Source organism: Aplidium turbinatum, chromosome 9 (assembly GCF_918807975.1).
Source record: "Aplidium turbinatum chromosome 9, kaAplTurb1.1, whole genome shotgun sequence".
Classification (NCBI taxonomy): Eukaryota; Metazoa; Chordata; class Ascidiacea; order Aplousobranchia; family Polyclinidae; genus Aplidium; species Aplidium turbinatum.
Genome location: NC_137480.1, coordinates 8,640,049 through 8,660,616, shown reverse-complemented (window position 1 = coordinate 8,660,616; position 20,568 = coordinate 8,640,049). Strand labels below are relative to the sequence as shown.

The 20,568-nt window shown below is 37.6% G+C and overlaps 1 protein-coding gene across 1 annotated transcript; it reads right to left on the bottom strand.

The window, feature by feature from the left end:
- Positions 1-1,458: 1,458 nt before the first annotated feature.
- Positions 1,459-13,476, bottom strand: LOC145777021 (glycylpeptide N-tetradecanoyltransferase 1-like). Its single transcript, XM_082588287.1, has 13 exons — positions 13,374-13,476; positions 9,879-10,002; positions 8,993-9,122; positions 8,281-8,399; positions 8,044-8,135; positions 7,357-7,473; positions 6,884-7,054; positions 6,202-6,310; positions 5,088-5,198; positions 4,464-4,533; positions 3,624-3,781; positions 3,110-3,247; positions 1,459-1,755 (listed from the first exon to the last, which is right to left on the bottom strand). The coding sequence occupies exons 1-13, from the start codon at positions 13,436-13,438 to the stop codon at positions 1,735-1,737; spliced, it is 1,425 nt and encodes a 474-aa protein (XP_082444413.1). The 5' UTR covers positions 13,439-13,476; the 3' UTR covers positions 1,459-1,734.
- Between the last annotated feature and the right edge of the window lie 7,092 nt (positions 13,477-20,568).

Genomic DNA, 20,568 nt, shown 5'->3' with positions numbered 1-20,568 from the left:
AATACCTTCTGCAAATGCTCAGTAAATATCTGCAACTTCGCCATTAATTGCTGTCCCGGAACTACTTACTACCTCGTCCATACGCGGAAAGTTAGCGAAGTTGTTATTTTCCAATCGCTGCCACCACAACTGCAATTTCCTCTGAAAAGCACTCATTTGCTCTTCAGCTTCTATTACATATATACCACCTGATTGCATTTGGTAATTCAGCTGATTGAAGGCACCAAAGATGTCAGTCAAATATGGATAAAACTTGAGTCCTCAAAGTGTTTCGAATGCCGATGGTTGTGACTTTTCAAGAACTCCAATTATTCTTTACGCAAAGCAAAAACACGATTCATCACTTTCCTCCTAGATAGCCATCGTAGCCTACTTCAATGTGATAGAGAAGGATTTTGAATTGTGACTCTATATCTTCACACAGCTGCATAAAATTTCGATGATTTAAAGCTCTACCACGCACAAAATTGAGAACGGCAGCAAGTAATGAAGGTAGCGTTTTAGATGCAAGTGCGTATCTGCAACACACAATGTGCGAATGCGGACTGTGGAGCCCTACTTCTGCCATTCCATGCAAAAAGCAAACGTGAGGAAATTCATGTTGTGAGAAAATCAAGTTTTTCTTACCAATTGTATTTACAATGTTACGTAATAAATTAATATATATTTTTGCATTCTGTGTTTCATGCAGATGGCATCACTACATCACACGTCAATCACACAGATGTTTATTTACCATCATGTAAGCCGCAATTAAGTTTCGGCTGGACAATATTTTCCGAAAATATTCGCTGATATACCATTCAGTAGACCGTGTGTTAATGTTTCAGAGGACGTTCGCGCCGAACTCCTGAAACAGCTTCGTCGAACCCCAGGGGTTCGATCGAACCCTGGTTAAGAACCACTGATTTAACTGGTAACTTACAGTGTAGACCAATATTGGTCTACCTCCATCCATTACTACAAAGTTTCAATTAATTTGTCCAACTGGAAACCAAGCAACTTGATGGCAACATCTATGACATCACAAAAAAGCAAAATGCAGTTGTGATGATCAATGCAACCTGTATGAATGGAGGTAGCCCTTAGTGATTCTGAGGTTTTTTTCTGCAGATTGGATTACGGTTATAATATTTAATATCTTTTCAGGAATTACAGGTTTAAAGGTTTTTTTTGCAGATTAAATTACAGTTGTAATATTTAATGTCTTTTCAGGAATTATCGATTCATTACTTTTTGCATGTTTTTCAAACCTTCTGATGATCCGTTAGGTGAAACAATTTGTAAAGGCTTCAGATAGTAATAACTATATTTGATTTAATTCGCTCTGCTTTGCCTTTTTGCTTAGCATTGAGCACTTTTTGTAGTATTAATAGTTTTCATTGTTTCTACTCAGGATTTTATATGACCAGAAACCTCACATAGATTTGCAGGCACAAACAAATACTGCAATTTTTCTCAACTGACAAGTTACGTTTATTGACGTTAAACGATTTTACTTAAAATTCATCCAATTAAAACAAACGCAAAGCATAAAGACGATGCTTTTAATTGTAAAATTTTCACAACTGTTCGGTCTGAGATAAATATCAAGTTAGCAGCTTTCCATCCATTCAAAAAGGTCAAAACACAGAAAAGGTGTAGTGAGCATCTGCAACACTTCTGCAAGTCTCTATTGGGCACGAAGAACCCACTCAACAGATCAAAATCGTCCCTTTCCGAGCCACATTGAGCTCACTGCAGTACAAGAGCAACCTGGAAACGAATATGTACACTAGTACGATAAATGGTATTAATACCACAAAAGAGTGCTCAACTGCTCAATGTTAAGCAGAACTAATTCAAGTGAATTGAATATCACTATTATCAAAGTAACTTTTACAACCTGTTTTGCCCTTTGCGGGATCGTCAAAAGCCGCAAAGGGTGAAATAGGCTGTAGCCTAAAGTTACTTTGATAATAGTGATTCAATTTACTTATAATATATATGTGTAATATACACTATGCAATGTATGCATATTGTATAGTATACAGCTTATACGCAAGTAAACTGAATCACTATTATCAAAGTGCAATATTACAGCAATTTTTGATCAACTGAATTAATCTTTGTGTTTTGAGAATAACTCTTTAGCTTTATGTTGACAGCAAGTTAAATAGATGTCGAAATCATTTGAAAAGTCTCAAAACAATGGTTAGCTGAAATTACCGGATTACTTACTTACAAAATTATAATTACCAGATTATTTGATACAAAGGACACTGCTTCGAATTGAAATGTGAGTAAAAGTGGGACTACCGAATTATCGCAAAAGTCAGGGATATCTGAAGAGCGGGATGACTCACTTGTTTTTTCCCCGGACACTAGTAGGGTAGATTTTCAAAACCCTGCAAACTTGTTAATGTTCTTTTAAATTAATGTTCTAAGAGATCAATACATAACGCTGATCCACCTCCATTTATTTTTTGATGTTTTGAGGGCAACTTAAACATACTTCGTCAGACCACATTTTAGAGATTATTACAAGTAGCCTATATTACCAATAAGCGGTAGCAAAGTTGGCTTCAAAAGGATATAGGCCTAATACGATTTGCAGAGATAGTGATGTAACAGTGAATGCATGAGAGGGAAAGTTTCTTTAAATACCAGTATAGGCCCACTGTACTAAAACTAGACGATGTTATTTTGATAATGACGTTTAACACACCCAACCATTTTGGTGCAATAGGCCACATTTCTTTAATAAAAATAGTAAGGAGGTGTGGATACTGGATAGCCTGAACATAGCAATGCTGAGACATTTCCGAAAAGGCACAAACAGTTATTGTAACTATTCACTGTTTTGTAGGCCTATCTATTCATGATTTGCTTGCAAAAAACATGCCACTACTGACCTCAAAGAATCACTTTCATAATCAAAATCGTGTGTATTTTTTTACCCTACTAGTGTCCACTAAAACACCGAAAATTCTCAAGTGAGTCATCCCGTTCTTTAGAGATGAGAGATCCCTGGCAAAAGTATTCAGGTATAGAAGCCTTACAGGTTGTTGTGTAGCCTTCAAATTTTTTTTGTTACAGACAAACAATGGTTAGTAACAAGATCACTCACTTTATTTGAAGGTATATTTGGACATTTAAAGTTATAAAGATAATAGTTAAGATTTCCATCTCCCATTCCAAACTTCAGCTCTTTTAAAAAGGTCTGATTGTCCATGAGATCCAGTGCGTTGAACACATCATATCCCAACTGAAACGTGCAAGCGATACGAAAGATATCAAGCAAATAATGGATAATCATAAACAAAACTACCAAAGTTAGCGAAAAAGTGGTTCGTAGTGTATTTCATCACTCCCTTTAGTAGCTGCTCACCACTCCCCAACTTTGTACTGTTATTAAACTTTTGAAGACATCGGCAAAGCAATCAATTGGAAGATGCAAGTTGAGTTTTTTCTCATTAGATTTTTGACTTCAAAGAATGATATTGAACCTAGCATCATATTGTATCGGTGCAGTCGTTTCAAGCATGGCTGTTTAACAATTAGCCGACGTGGCAAGTTTTCCTTCTTAATTTTGCATTATTTCGTTTTTAAATGCAGTTTATCAACTTGGCGTCTTGGCGTACCTTCTTCGCCACAATTAAGATATCCTTCATGAGTTCCTTGAGCGAATGCTTGCTTGCAACCGAGTAGTAGGAGTAGGCTGCATTGAGTACGCTGTGCTCAGGATGTTGCATTATGGAGGAAGGCAAAGAGAAGAAACTGGACATATCTGTGATTTTTCCTGCAATTGGAAGAATTCATCGTCAAAACAAAGATTTATACACCATCAAATTTTAGATTGGAAGTCAATATTTGGAATTCTTTCTTAAGGTGTCTTTCAATGTCTACTTAAAATAAATAACCTGTGTCTATTCCTTTCGTCATGTGCCAAGCTGAGGCTCTCAGGTTTGTTGCGAGATTTAATTGCTTTGAAAATGTCCTTAGCCGTAAGGTAAAAATAACACTTGTTAACAGAAAATTTTAATCAGGGTTCTAAGATATTTAATTTTTTTGTATTTAAGCATTGGCCCGTAAAGGCTTGCGCAAAGCGGATTTCGGAATTAGTTTTTTTGTTTGTTTGAAAACATTACTAGTTTACTACAGTACATGCCAAGTATTGTGAAGCGATGGAATGAGAGCTTAAGGTGTTGCGACCAGGCCATATTTTAAACTGATTATCCTGTTTTGGTACCAAGCAAGTTACAACGTTCGCGTTTTGTTGCTTTTACCTTTTTCTGTAGACCTCTGTTATGTTTGGAATATATTTTTGTGGTTGTGATGGTCAGAAATAAAAACAAACTGAAGAGTATTTTGACAAAACCTACATGAAACAGTTTGATTGAACTGAAAAATATTGCTCAATACAAAAATTTCAAAATGCAAATGATTGGAAAACCTAACAACCTTTTCCAAATTCAACTCACCATTTTCATCCTCAACCACAAAAGAGTGAATGATTCCTTTACGAGTCAAAAAAAAGTGAGCAAATTCATCCTGTAATAAAACAAGGCTCTGATCATGTAGCCCCACTGGAGAGTAGTGACCAAAAGAATAACTTCAAAAATAAACAAATTTCAATGTTGTAATCAGTTGATGTATCAAAGCAAGTGGTCATTTTAATCTAGTGATCGCATACGTCACCGTCTTTTATTAGGTACTTTACAATGTAGATATTTACGACCTGTTTTAGCCTGATGCTGCAAGTTCGCTGTGTTAATAGCGGATTGCACTAGCCTTCGGAAGAAAGCTTTCCGAAGGCTAGTGCAATCCACTATTACCACAGCAAACTCGAAGCATCAGGCTAAAACATGTCATTAAAATTTACATTGTGAAGTAAGCAACGATCATGCTGCTAAAAGCGTAACTCAATCAATTTTATTAGGTAATTCTACAAGCTGAGGAAATCATGGACAAAGTACGTAATTTAAAAGCTATCGATTTGGAAAGAAACAACAATATGTGGCCACACCACTGGCCCCCTGTCCTGTCAACAACTTTCACAGACTAAAAAAAGGACACAAAACAGCAGCAAAACGTGTACTACTTGCCTCAGTGAAGATCGGAGCAAGTAGAAAAGAATGAAGATAGTTGGCAAGAAGCTGGTGACATTGCGGCACATCTCCTGGTCGCATCTCGCGGAATCCTTTGATTATGGGTTCCTGTGATCAAAAATGAATGATTTTTATGTTCAGTAACAAAAATGCCGAAGACTTTCACGCTGATGCCATATAATCATTCGCTATCTCCGCTTGCAGCAGATTGCGCATCAACATGGGTTACTTGACAGGGTTCCATGTGATTTTATGAGCCGTACTGCTTCCATGCTGGCTCAAGGAAGATTGGAAGAGGGTGATATGTCACCAGATTATTACCCGATTTATCCTCACTGCGTTATGCAAGAAAGAACACAATCGGTACCCTTTTAAAGTCTTTGGTATGACCCGACCTGGAATCGAACCCAGGGCTACCAGCACCAGAGCCGAAGGTGGTAACCACTGAGCCACGGGTGCTGATGCCATGTACAGGCGTTAAACACATGAAACGCAGATAACTTTATAACTAAAAACTAATTGTTAGTTTTGAAATTGGTTTGATTCATGATGTTATCAACTAACAACCCACAAGTGTAAGTATCATGTTAATCTAAGCAGTGGCTGAGAACGTGCTAAATTATGAAAGTTTCAAATTCAGATGTCTTATTTAAATTTTGTTTACATCACGTCAGCCACAAATTAATTCCCAACTTAGAAGCAACAGTGATAAACGCACCGAGGAGACAACTGGTTGATCGGAGATACTAAAAATTAAAAACAGACTGTGTTTCAAATTCAACAGCCCAGCCTTGATAGCAAGCATTGAGAACAATAAACGATGCTCTGAAGAAGCGCATTTAGATTGGATGCGAAACGTAAGTCTCTCTCTACCCATCTATACAGTCTAACGTATCTTGTTCCCCGTATTGCGAGGGTTGGATAAACTAATATATAATAAATACTAAATACAATAATAAATAAATACAGCCTGACAATACAGAACACTATAGTCGCTTGATGCCTTTTTTGAATTATACCCAGAGACGTCAAAAACAGTCCAGACAAGTAATGCCCCATGCCAGTCTTCGAATCTAGAGTTCCAGCCAATACGGTTGTTTGACAAACTTACTTCTGGCAATCTCATCAACTTTACGAGCCTTTGCATAGTTTGGTTTCTTCCCAAGTGAGAAAACTTGACGTCAACAAGTTTACGGGGATTCAGCGAGCGATGATAGTATCTACGTGATAACGATTCAATGTTACGTTAAATTTACACAAAAGCTGTGTGACGATAATCGCCAACAAACAAGATAACTTAAAGTCATGGTATAGAATTCAGATTTAAAGAAGGTATAACCGTAACCTACACCATCTTATAACTGGAAGCGCAAATTTGGATACGGCACATAAGTGTAATTTAGCGACAAAACCAATGTTTACAAGTTTTATAAACGAAATATTGAAGCATGCAGCGTTTGCCTCATGTTGTTATATAATCAGATAGATAGGAATTACTAATCTATACTAATCTAACTATCTCCTTCTGTTACCGAGATACAGCACACTTCATGCAAATATTCCCACGCTTCAATTTTTCAAACTTTGGCGGGGCTGCGCACCCTCTAAAAGTCGTCTGAGCAAAAACATAACACCCTAATAATCACTCACTGTTAATCTAACAAAGTAGACGAAAAAAGACAGTGCTTATTCTGTGTGAAAGAGTGTATAACAATTCTCAATTCGTCTTTGTATTTTCGTATGAAGCTAAACAAAATATGAACAAGCATAGCTAGAAACGCGTGTGAAAAGACCTGCATTTAGAAACTGGCTTCGGCAAAACAACGCCAGCGGTATAAACTGCTTGGAATATTCCTCTGATATTGACACGTCTTGTGATCTCCCTGATCAGGACTGGAGCCACCCGCTTCGATCGGAGCTTCTTGTGAACGCAGAGGAAATTAATCTCAACCATTTTTTGCTTCCTAGAGAATGATCAACAAACAGTTTGAGATGCATCAGAGTTTTAATTTTAAATCAAATAAATCATTAAATGTAGAACTATTAATAAGCTAGTTTGTAGTTGAGCTTGAAAACGCAGAAATTATTCACTAAAGGCATGAACTATCAATTTCTTTTCGAAAACAAAATACGTCGTGATGCGTTTAGAATATTATAAAACAACACTCTAGAAATGATTCTAATGATGATTTCGTATTGCGTCTGAATTGAAGAGGCCCATAAGAACTTGCAGAAAGATTTGGTGCAAAATATCTAAAAATGTTACTTGTCGTAAACTTTCACTAGTGCAGGAATGGCGCTGATGAATCCAACCAATGTACGGCTTTTGGTCACTCTGACCCCGCAGTGCCACTCTGCTACCCATCCTGGAGGTCGGAGGGCCCTAGAGATGAACATAATACTTTGTTACTTTGTGGCAACCGCGAAGAACCTATAAAGAACAAAACGTTTGGAGATGCTGATTGCTGAACGCGTGACGTCACGAATGATGCGTGGAAATTTTTCGTTCAACTGAGTCACTGTTTGCTTGAAAATTAAACAGGTAACGTTGTTCACGTTTATTTATCTCCTATCGGTACAAATGTATATACAATGGAAACGTCAGCTGGGTGAGTGATGGCCGTTGATCACACGAGATGGTCGCCCCGTTGGGTCATAAGAAAGGCCCTATGTCCTATCAAAATCTTTATTTCGAAACTAATCACTGAATTCTGTTCCGGGTGACATTCAACAATGTGGGAATCAACTTTACATTGGGCTGTCCTAACCTGCACGTCTACGAGGACGCGCTAGCGCGGCTAGACGGTCTACACGACATAAAACGATAGAAGAACATTAATTTCTGAGTCATATAGCAATGTACGTCACTTTTTCATTAGCCTAACAGTAGACGAACAACAAATCTAAAGCAGCAAAGTTACATTGCAAACAAGGAAATAATGTTGGTGCTTACCATTGCAGGAACTCGGCTGAATAGTCAAAGCGAAACATGTTGTCTTCATCCTCGACGTAGTTTTCGTTTAATAACTTGTAGACTTCCTCAAGCTAAAAACAAAAACACATCAATTGAAATAAGTTTTTGTGCTGACATTACGTCGTAAAGCAGGCAAATATTTTACATACTTTTCTCAGCAAAACATTGAAGCAAATGGAATGACAACTCAATGTTTTCCGTACAATAGGCGAACACCTGCTTAGAATTTCCAAGATCCATGGTGTCCCACTCAAAGCCGCCAGGAAGGCTGAACGGCTCTTCTCGTATGTGTTCCTTATCTGGTTCAATGACGCCAACTTCGTCGATCTTTTCCGCTACGGGAAGAATATAAGAATATACTAAGTAAACCATACAAAGCGCATGGAAGTAAAAATTTCATAGTCAATTTCATACACAAATCTGTTGCATCAGAGCACAATAATAATTGTTGTCCAATAAGTTCATACTGACTTCAATCTCAATGCGATCGGTACATGGATTGATTATAGACACGGTAACGGAACGAACAAAAACGTTATAGAAACGGCATTTGTGTGAAATCCATATAATATAATAAAGAAAACGTTGTAAATCGATTCCCTTCTTTAATTTCAACACAATTAGGATCTTTATCGATGAAATTTCAATTCGAAAATTTTTGAAAAAAGTCATTTCTAGCGAACTATCGGTTTGATCAATTCAGGTCAAAAACATGAAGATATGTTTCAATCACCGTTTTGAATAATCTTATAAAAAACGTTATTTAGCCAATAAATATACTCTTAGCACTATAATAATTTAACTCTAACTTTATTTCATGTATAAAAAGTATGATACCATCTATAATTCTATAATCTTAAAGCGTTTATTGTCATAAGTTTATAGTCGTGGTGTAAGCATAGGAAGTATGAATCACTTGATAACTTACACATTTTTGGCACTGGCTGTGTGTCCCAAAACTGCCACGTTTTGCTTGCAGGGTCCATCTCTTTCGATACCAAGTCCTTTTCCATGACAGCAAGAACATTTCTCATATCCTTGAAACTCAATGCATTTTGCTTAAAAAAACACTGAGTTTTAATGCCAATAACATAAAAGCTACAGAAAAAATATACAAGATTTAATACAAAACACTGATGCAATATTTTGAAATGATGTGATGCAAACCAACTTTGACAAATCAACATTCAACGCAGGTTTCAAAATCTTTAAGAAAGATGTTATTTAAAAAAAATGCACATCACCAAATTGATTGAAGCTCAAAAGTAAATTGTGCTGAAGCGGGTAAAGTAACCATTCTGTTTCAGTCTCACTGAACAACATCAACAAAATGCATTGGTGGGCCTAATGCTCCCTTGGGCGTTTCTGTAGCTCAAAAAAAAAACTACATTGTTTGACATTTGTAGACTATGCAAAATCGTTAAACGTTTTACTCAAAATGCCTAACACATGATCATCATTTTGAGTTTGTTGACAAAGTTAGACTTTCCATTTTTACTGGGTATGCAAGGGATAATGCCAAAGGTGTACTTTCCAATAGTACTGACCAACAAACTTCGCTCTTGTGTGTGCGTTAAACACAAAGAACTCGTATCATGCATTATTGAGCAACTTTCACTATTTATTAAAAAGCTAAATGATATTAGTTGATTTGTGATGTGTTGTTTTGTTTTCATAACTTTCTATAAAAACACAAAACTGTTATTTTCAAATTGCAAAGCGTTATTGTTTAAAAACGTTGTTACAACTTACAACTTAGTCCTTTTTTAATGTATATATGGTAAGATATTATTTTCTCTGAATTTCATCTTCACCTTGGGCTGTTGCTTTGCAGCATTGTCTTTTGCTTGCTTTTTTTTCTTTTTCTTGCCCGTTGTCGATGATGACAATGGAACTGAATGACTTGGTTCACCAGTGGAATTAGAAACCGTTGATTGCCTGGAAAGAAAACAGTGAATACAACTATGGAAAGTAAAAACAAAATTTGTGGCATAAAAATCAGTACAAAAAACTGAATTTATAAAATTTGAGACTTCTAAAAGAAAAGATTTTTTTTTAAATCCAAGTTGAAAATTCTAACAGTTTATGCAATGATACAATCCAACTAGAGATGTACCGATATATCGGTATCGGTTTGCGACTTCTAAAAGAAAAGATTTTTTTTGAAATCCTAGTTGAAAATTCTAACAGTTTATGCAATGGTACAATCCAAGTAGAGATGTACCGATATATCGGTATCGGCGATATCGGGTCTGCTACTATTCGGTGAATCCGATTCGGTGAGTTCCTAACCTCTAACCCTAACCCCTAACCCTAAAACGGCAATGATAATTAGGCTACGGTACCCCATAATAAAAAAAAAATAATTGAAAAAATCCCCCGTTAAGGGATCGAACTCACCGAAACGGGCCATTCCGGTGATATCGGCCATTTTTTGAGTATCGGTATCGGCAAAATTTGGCCGATACTGTAGCCGATACTAAACATGTAAAAAAAAAGGCGTTTGCTGCGGATTTTCTGCAGAAGCAAAGATATAGATTTTTTAAAGCAGTAACTAACGTCACATTGATGTAGAAAAATAACAACCTGTTCAAATTTTTGATACGGTACCTCACACTTCCATGACTTCATGCGCGCACCATTTGGCATTGCGCGCAATATACAGCGATTCTTTCACTCAAACAAAACGTTTTGTTTCAGCAGTTTTGCGTTGTTCGATTCTTAAGTTGTGAAGGAGACTCAATTTCTCCAATATTTATCATTTGTGTTTCTTTTTTACTCTCAACAGAGGATAAAACCAGGCCAAGACTACCCAGGTAGCAAAAATGTATAATTTTGCATCGTTTTTACGTTGCTAAACGTTTAAAAACAACATGTAACTTAGTTGTTTTTAGTAAGCTGGTTCTATCCAGTTTGTGATTTAATTTCCACCTTTCATTGTAATAAAATCACCAAGCTTAAACAATGTCATGGCAGAGTAAGTAGGCTCAAAATGAAAGCAATGGGACTACGAATCCTCACTAAACTAATCAATAAATGGTCTTGTTGCGCCTAAGATGACAACCTCATTGTGAAGAAAGGAGCGTTCTTCCCGGCTATCAGCACAAGGCTGAGCACTCACTAGTACAGCGAGCTGTTGCGAACCATAACGGTGTAGCTCCCACGCTAGCCATTTAGACCATCTAATCAACTATATATTTCTCGGCAGCCGTTTTGTAGCAAGAATTGACATCGACAAGAATTGAAATGGCTAGTGTGGACTGTGGAAGCTACACCGTTGTGGTTAGCGAATCAGTTTACTAAAAACAACCAAGTTACATGGGTTTTTAAACGTTTAGCAACGTACAAGCGATGCAAAATTATACATTTTTGCTACCTGGGTAGTCTTGGCCTGGCAAAAGCTTTTCAACCAAACGACAAGCGCCCTTAGGTTGCACATTACTTGTCGAATAGTTTTTGTACGACTACACAAATGACTTGGTTTACATTTTATAATACATCTTATTATCCATTATGATAGCCTATTTGGAGAGTTTGCGGAAACACTTTATTAATTTTTTAGAAAACCCAATTATGATGTAATGTTTCTTCCCTTATACCCCAGTCCTCAATTACGGTGGCCTTTCATTACTAAAACATACTATTATGACGCAACAATGTGGTTGAGATTGGATTCTTGAATCTTTAATAAAGTATGCCAATTGAAAGCTTTTTTTAATAGTTTTATGCAAATAAGGTATATATATAAAACTTAGCATTTGATATAATTCCTTGCAAATACCAAAATTGCTTCTTTTTGTAACACCAAAGTATCGGCCAAAATATCGGTATCAGTATCGGCCTAAAAAAGTGATATCGGTATCGAGATCGGCCAAAATATTTGTATCGGTACATCCATAAGCGCCGAGTTTTCAAAATAGCTGGGCGGGCGAACACATACTGTTACGTCATAAAGGTTATTTTGCGCATTTTTCAAAAGGGCGATTTTGCTAGGTTGTTGGGCTAGCCTAGTTTTACATTTACGTCTATGTCTCCTCTAACACGATTCGGAAACAAGTAATAAATATAATTGTTACGCAACAACGTCTGGTCCTGGTAATTCAGTTCCGCATATTTTTTGTGATTGGTATGTGCGGGTTGCGGGACGAAAACTGCAATACTGTACTAGTTCCATAATTACATTACTATTGTTGATACAACACGATAACACACACACAATACATCGGTGGGTTCATACGATAAGTCGCTCCTAGTGGGCGCACAGATAAGAAACAGGATGCTGTAATGCAACGCAGAAGCGATTTTACAGCAATTCAGCTCCCGAGAAGCCCATAGTGGGGAAAAGAACGAAAGGTATAAAACACTTCAGAGATCCCTGAAACACTTTTTAACAAACGGCGCTCCATAGCATAGTTAAACAAAATAAATCAAATATAGTTATTACTATCTGAAGCCTTTACAAATTGTTTCACCTAACGGATCATCAGAAGGTCTTATTCAAATTCTATCTATCTAAATTCGAATATCATTCTATTTGAATAAGACCTTCTGATGATCCGTTAGGTGAAACAATTTGTAAAGGCTTCAGATAGTAATAACTATATTTGATTTAATTCGCTCTGCTTTGCCTTTTTGCTTGGCATTGAGCACTTTTTGTAGTACTAATAGTTTTCATTGTGTTAAACAAAATATGTGTTTTTCCGAACAGTGCTTTCGGAGATAAACTGCGCAATTATTTTGTCTTTGTCAAGTACATCAACTTCTTCTTTGTGAGCGGTCATGATGCAGGCATGGTTAAGACGTTTCTGTCATCATCTGGCGATGTTAAAACGATGTAAAAGCAGTGGCAATTGCGGTCAGACTTTTGCCGCGAATGAAGTTCCTCACAGGTTTGCGCAATTTACTTGATTTATAGCACTGGGCTACGAGTGGCAGAGTGGAGACAAACGGCGCGGCTGGACACTTTTGCTCGTTTAACGGCGAATCAACGTTGTTTAACGTTGCATGAATGTAACAATGGCAATAATTGACGAAAACTAATCGCTTAATTAGGAGGTCTAGTAGGGCCTATCATATGGCGACAAAACCCTGCGAATAAGGTATGTAGGCTAGTATCACAAGGTGGCAGATGGTTACAGAAATTTTGGGACTTAAAATTGCATTAAAATTTTTTTTTTAATTCCTGAAATGTCCGGCTAGCGGGCCCACCCGCCCGCCCGGGACTCGGCGCCGGTGGGTACATCTCTAAATCCAACTATTACTTTTATAGCATTCAAAAAAGGGGACTGTTTGGGTCGGGGCATACTCACTTGGAAGAATTTTCTTCATTATTAGTTACGGCACCAGTAGGATCCATTGAGACTTTCTCACTCATTGTAATAAATATTAATACTTTTATAATTAACAAACGTTTTATCTGGAGAAGAAAATACAGTAATAACCATTTGAATACAATTCAATGAACAACTGTTCATGCTTGCTAATGGCCTGAGCACAAAATAGAATTTGTGCCATTCCAGCCTGAAATAACAAGCCAATCTATTTCAAATATAGATGTTATACTTTGTGACAAAACCCTTTTCAAGCACATGTTTACATTGTTTAGCACAATTATTACGTGACAACATACATTTTTAAGGTAATTGTACATTGGAATGTAATCAATCATAGCAACAAAACATATAGAACCACAAAAGCCATAGGCGCCTAAGCCGTGGGGGCCAGGCCCCCACGCATATTTCTGCGTGGGAGCAACTTTTTATGCTGCATTGATACATAAAACAATAGATGAACTAGCGATCGGCAGCAGAAAAACATTTTTAAATGCAAACCGCAACGGCTTCGCGATAAATAATCACTAGAACGAGTAGCGATGCTACAATCCCACCCCAGACAAAAAAATCTGTCATTTTTACATTGATTTAACGTCTGCAGACGTTGAATCAATGTAAAAATGACTGATTTTGCTGCCTGAAACATAGCAAAAATCTACCATTTTGCGTCGATTCAATGTCATCAGATGTTGAATGCACCCAAAAACAACATAATTTGCTACGTTGACGCAGCGTGCGTTTAGCTTAATGCGCTTGCAAACAGACTCGATGTCGCTTTCGAAAGTCGAAACCTCTGCAGAGAATTGTCGCGGCAGTGAATCGCTTGCTGTGAAAATGAACTTGAAGTCTCGGCCCGAGGTTACCACTAACCAACGTAACAAGGGCTGGTATAAACCGCACTGCCCACAGTCGCACAAGCGGCATAATCAACACAACAACGGACTCGCGCAAACTGCATGGCGCACACACGACCGTTGCCATAGAAACCCGATCAAAGGCGGGGAATAAGCGCATCTTTTGTTTCATCTGCAACACGAAAACGGGCGTATTACAGCAAATTGAAACTTGAAAGCTGGTCAGCGATAAGTTGCGATATTGTGGTGAAAAGGGAGCAATGTCAAGTCGAAAACTTAATCAAACGTCTCTCCGTAACTATTTTTCAAGCGCTGTTTACGGATGTCAGCAACTTTTAAATTTATTCAAGGTGATGTGCTGTTGAATTGATGTAAACATGAATGATTTTGTTTTCAACAGGTATATTTTCAAGCGTATGATCAAGTTAGTATTTTCATTCCATTTACAGTGTACCTTTTAGTAAACCTTTTCGTCTCTTGTTTCATGCTTATAAATCTAGTTCGTTGCTAAACTTTATGTTGTGCTTAGCTTAAAGAGTCGCAGTCCATCAACCGCTAGCCAACGCAGACGAATAGCATGTGGTTTGGTCGAGTTTTGTTTCTAATAATTAACGGTAGGTCGAACGTAGTGATAACTCCGAGTGTGGCAATAAAAGCAATCCTAGTGTGACGACATACTGTAATTACGTCATCCATCTGCGTGACATTTCGCTGAAGTTACGTTGCTGCTGATGAAACATGCTTTCGCCCCCACCCACGGCCAAAAAAATAGTTAGGCGCCTATGACAAAAGCAAAATATTGAATTAAAGTTTATGAAATAAAATCTGATATACATATTATCTTGTAACCACAAAAAGAGTATAAAATGATATCTGAAATAAAAATAATTACGCAGAGAAAGCACAAATAAGGTTCGTTTATTACATTTGAACATGATTTACGATCTATTACTAAAGGTGTTATTGCTGACATTCCGAGTTACAAAAAAGTCAAGGTGATGGCTGTTATAATTATCACTAACTTTATTGCTTCACAGTAAAAAAGCAATCTCAACTATTTATCATTTTTATATTATTCTGCTTTTATTACCTTTTTTGGCTATTAAATATAACAGAGAAAATACCAATTTAAATATACAAGGAGTTAAGATTTTGCAAAAAAATGAAGACATGAAAAGGCAAAAACCAAGTTAAACATTAAAATAATCATACATAAAGAAAATTGTCAATATCACGATCCTGCTGTCACTTGGATATGTAGAGAACAATTACTACATTCAACTGCCAAAGGTAGACCTTCGAGATGAACATCTTCTTTTGATAACAAATATTCTCCGCCACATCTGCACTGATGTACATATGTGCTATCAGAACAATTGTCACAAGTCTTATGTATGCCGCATTCGTTACAATCAGGAAAATCTGTTTCAAGTTCCTCAATTGAAATGAACTCATTTATTGTAAAATTGTCCTCCTTTTGAATCTGTCGCAATTTCACATCATACTGCAGCTTAGTTGAAGTGTTATTCAAAACTTTCCAAGCTTCTTGCAAAGCGACAAATTGTTGTGAAGTTTCTTCTGCAGACAACTTTATGTTCATTTGGATCTGTTTGTCAGGATGCAATTGTTTGGCCAATTGTTGGTAACGCAACTTCACATCAGCAATGGATGAATAGTTTGGCAAGTCAAAAATTTGATATAAATTGGCCATAACAATGCCATTACAGTTCGAACCAGAAAATTGGCCTAGGTATATATATAAATCCTTAATGGTAGATTAGTAGCAGGAAAACACTTGCAGTCAAAATCAGATCAATATCAAGAAATTTAGTGCAAATCAACACTAATTCATAACAATGCCTACAAGTCTCTATTCTCACATGGTACCTGTCAGAGATAAGGCACTTTTTACAATGATTAAATGTTGCCAACATATAATATTAAGCTTATAAGTACAGTAGCTTAGATGCTAACAACATTTGCAGTGAATGCAAAGTTATCTGTCCATGCCAAGTTATATCTTGTTTTTGTCTATAAAATCTTTTTCCATTTTGACTTGTGCATAGTTATTTAAATTAAAAAAAGGGCACTGTAGCGGACGCCGAATTGTCTCGAGCATCTGCCCATACACAGAGCCTGTAATTTACTGCTACACCTACAGCAACATCCCGAGTACCATCATGGTAATGGGGGTGATCTGAGAATGATACCTTGGCTTTCTGTGATGAGTATGATTTTATTGCAAAGAAAAGAACAAGCTTCCAGATTGAAAACGTTGCAGCCAAATAATGCCTAACTTGATTACAAACAGAATGACATCAACTGAATCGAAATGGATGCAACCTAGTTCGCACCCTGAACAGTTCGTACCCTGAAAAGATCGAGAGAAAAAAATAAAAAAGCCGAAGTCGCTGATCGCAGTTTCCGCAAATAAACAAAAATTCTCAGGATCATTACCGGAAATTTTAAAATGTTTGCGGAAACTCTGATCTCAACCCTAACCCCTAACCTAGGGATGGGCAATACAGAATAATTCACTATTCCAGAATACTAAACCGAATCCAGAATACCGAATCCTATTAACTTCCAGGCTCCAGCAACACAAAAAGTAAAAAATTTCAGACACAAAAGCTACACAATCAAAGTATATAAATGTTTGTTGCAATGCAACACATTAAGGCATTCTAAATGACTTCCAGCCAAATGGGAGCAGTGTTGCCAGATGATGGAAGCCGCTTGGCAACAAAAAGTAACTAAAATTTCACCAGATATTTAAAACACCCTAAACAGGCCAGTAACCAGCCGGGGGCCAGGGGGGGCGTCACTCCCCGCCCCTGAAAAAATTTTGCCCCCCCTGGCAAAATCCCAACATTCTCGAGCAACAGCTACAATTATAATGATTCTGCCCAAAAAAATTTTTCGGTTCCTCCTAAAAAAAAATTGCCCCCTTTGCTCTGCGGTCTGGCTATGGCCCTGATCCTAAATAAAGCAATTTCGCTTAAATACAAATAGTTTTTAAGACATAAGACACTGCCATTATCCATATGCAAACCTCTTGCAAAACGTTTTCTATACGAGCAGGGATTATTTGCTAAAAAGTTTAAAAAAATTGAAAACACTTTCTTGAAAAAAATTGAGTAGGGAAAATTTCACCAGATTTCACCAAAAAGTTATCTGGTTCCAAGGTCAAAAAGCTTGGCAATAAATACCTCTAAATTTCACCAGAATTTTTTAATTTGATATTCTATTTCCCCATCTGGCAACACTGAACGGGAGCGCAGCTTAGTTTCCGTCAAGCCGCAGTCGAAAAGAATCGCTCGGAAGATGCTGATGTGGCAGGTATGCTGAGGTGTTTCAGAGCCAACTCCTTTAGCAGGGGGCATCTGCTCAATGTTGTTACGCCCACCAGTCAAACTATCGCAGAGTCGCATACGCACGTGGATTGAAAAAAAGCATTGCACGATTGTGCATGTGTACAAAGCTGTGTACAAAGAAAAATGTGTACAAAGAAAATTGCACGCTTAGTTTCTTTGATTGCTCATGCAAGCGAGTGACGTAGAGTTGCATGCGGCGTGCGCGCACAACGCGTGCGCAATGTTTTTGAACGTTTGCGTGAGTAAACCCCACTTTTTTCAGTTCACTGTCTCCAGCTGACAGCTTGCACAAGACTTATGTATATCTTTAAAACCGAATCTTATTACCCGGTTTTATTGCCGTTTTGGATCTGGATAGTTTAGGATCCGAATCCTTCTGGATTCGGTATTCTGAATTGCACATCCCTAATCTAAACCCTTTTAAAATGTTAGCGGAAACTGCGATCAGTGACATCAGCAAACTCTCAGGATCATTACCGGAAATTTTTTAAATGTTTGCGAAAACAGCGGAAAAACGGAAACTGCAATCAGTGACTTCGGCTTTGTTCTATTTTTTTCTATCGATCTTTTCAGTTTGTTTGCGAAAATTCCAAACAGCAACTCCGGCTTTTTTAAATTTTTTCTCTCGATCTTTTCAGGGTACGAACTGAGGGTACGAGCTCTTTAGGGTACGAACTAGGTTGCACCCAATCGAAATCATGATTCAGAACACCGTGAGACTTTCAAGAAAAGAATCTGTGGTAAATTGACTGAAAATAATGCACCACTCAATGACCAAGAAAAACCATAGCCTATATGTTCAACGCTAGACAGTTGATTTAAGGGAAGCTCAGTACTCCAAACAATGGGATGCAACCTAATTCGTACTCATGAACGATTTGTACCCTCAGTTCGTACCTTGTAAAGATCGAAGGAAAAATTAAAAAAAGCCGAAGTCGCTGATTGCAGTTTCCGCAAACATTTTAAAATGTTCCCCCTGGAAAGTTCGAGAGAAAAAATAGCACAAAGCCGAAGTTTCTGATCGCAGTTTCCGCAAACAAATAAACTGAAAAGATTGAGAGAAAAAATTAAAAAAGCCGAAGTCGCTGATTGGAGTTTTCGCAAACAAACAAACTGAAAAGATCGATAGAAAAAAATTGAACAAAGCCGAAGTCGCTGATCGCAGTTTCCGTTTTTCGACTTCGGCAAACTCTTAGGATCATTACCAAAAATTTTTAAATGTTTGCGGAAACTCCGATCAACCCTAGGCCTAACCCAACCCTAACCCTTTTAAAATGTTTGCGGAAACTGTGATCAGCGACTTCGGCAAACTCTTAGGATCATTACCAGAAATTTTAAAATGTTTGCGGAAGTTGCGGAAAAACGGAAACTGTGATCAGCGACTTCGGCTTTGTTCTATAACTCTTAGGATCATTATCGGAAATCTTAAAATGTTTGTGGAAACTCCGATCAACCCTAACCCAACCCTAAACCCTAACCCTTTTAAAATGTTTGCGGAAACTGCGATCAGCGACTTAGGCAAACTCTTAGGATCATAGGCGCCGGGTTTTGAAAATTGCCGGGGAGGCAAACTTTCCAGCCGACTGATTGCTTACATTCAAAATGCTGATGCTTGTTTGTCAGCATTGATGTTTGTTTGCGTCTATCTGCCATAGTAGATCGCCAAGCTTTATAATGTAGGCTCAGGCCTAGGGATGGGCAAAATAGAATACCGAATATAGAATAACCGGTTGTGAAGCCTAACCGGTTTCAAAATCCATATGAAATCGGATAATTGAAACCGTTTTAACGATCGACTCCGTACCGCTCCGTCTGGTCGCAACGAATTCGCTGTAGCAAAAGTAGAATTGTTTATCGATTTAGTGCAATCCGGCATAGAAAAAAACGTACGAGTTTCGTTGTTCGCATTAAAGAGATCTTTCTTGTCAAGCGCAATATTTTGGTGCAACTGCCACATCCGCTTCTTCAGAGAGATGTTTTTCAAGTGCAGGTTTAACTGCCACTAGTGTTGGGCGATATTGAAAAAAACAAAACGATACGATATTTGAAAAATACTCGATATTTCGATACTTTTTGATATTTTTGTACTAATTAAGAAAAGAGTTTCTCAGTCTTTGAAATTAGCATCAGCAATAAAAATGCCGAGGCCACACGAGCGCTTGTAAGGTTAGGGTTAAACATTCCTGCCAGTCGTTATGGCACAGCCATAGATTTGTTCCTTAGTCAACACCTCGATAGAGCTCTGCAAAAGAGGTGTGTGGATGGGTATCAAAGCACGAAAGTCGCAAAACGTGGACGCTTCATAGCGAACGGCGAAGACAGTGTAGATTTACAACCAAGCGATGAGCCTCTTGATGTGTCTGATTCCAGTGATGACGCGACAACCTCATCCTCCGATACAGCATCTGATGATTCCGATTCTGACAGCTAGTTTTTTATCAAATAGACTTTGTGTTGCTCGCAGTATCCCAATTGTGCCAAAACTATGTTAGTGCATACGTAAATCGAGGCTATCTTCTCGCAGAGAGCTATTAATTTGTTACCGGTACCTGGTTGAGCAATTAACGTTATTTTATGATAATTTAACGTCGCTAGATGTCGAATTAATGTAAAACAAGCGTAAATTTTTTTTTGGACATTGTTGTTACGCAATATAACCTGCCGGGAAATCGTTTTGTGCTGACTCAAACGTTGAATCAACCCAAAATTAACTTACTTTTCCTCCCCGTGAGTTATTTAACGTGAATTAACGTAACAGCGTGCGTATCGCATCGCTCACTTTATCGCTACTTTTGGCATTATTACATCACAACAAATCAAACAGTGCGGTCGTGATAGACTACTCTAGTATATTTCTCGCTTTTCGTTTTACATGTTTTGGTACAATTTTTTTCGTAATAAACGTTCAAAGCAATTGCCGAGGCAATTTCAACTTTGCCGTTT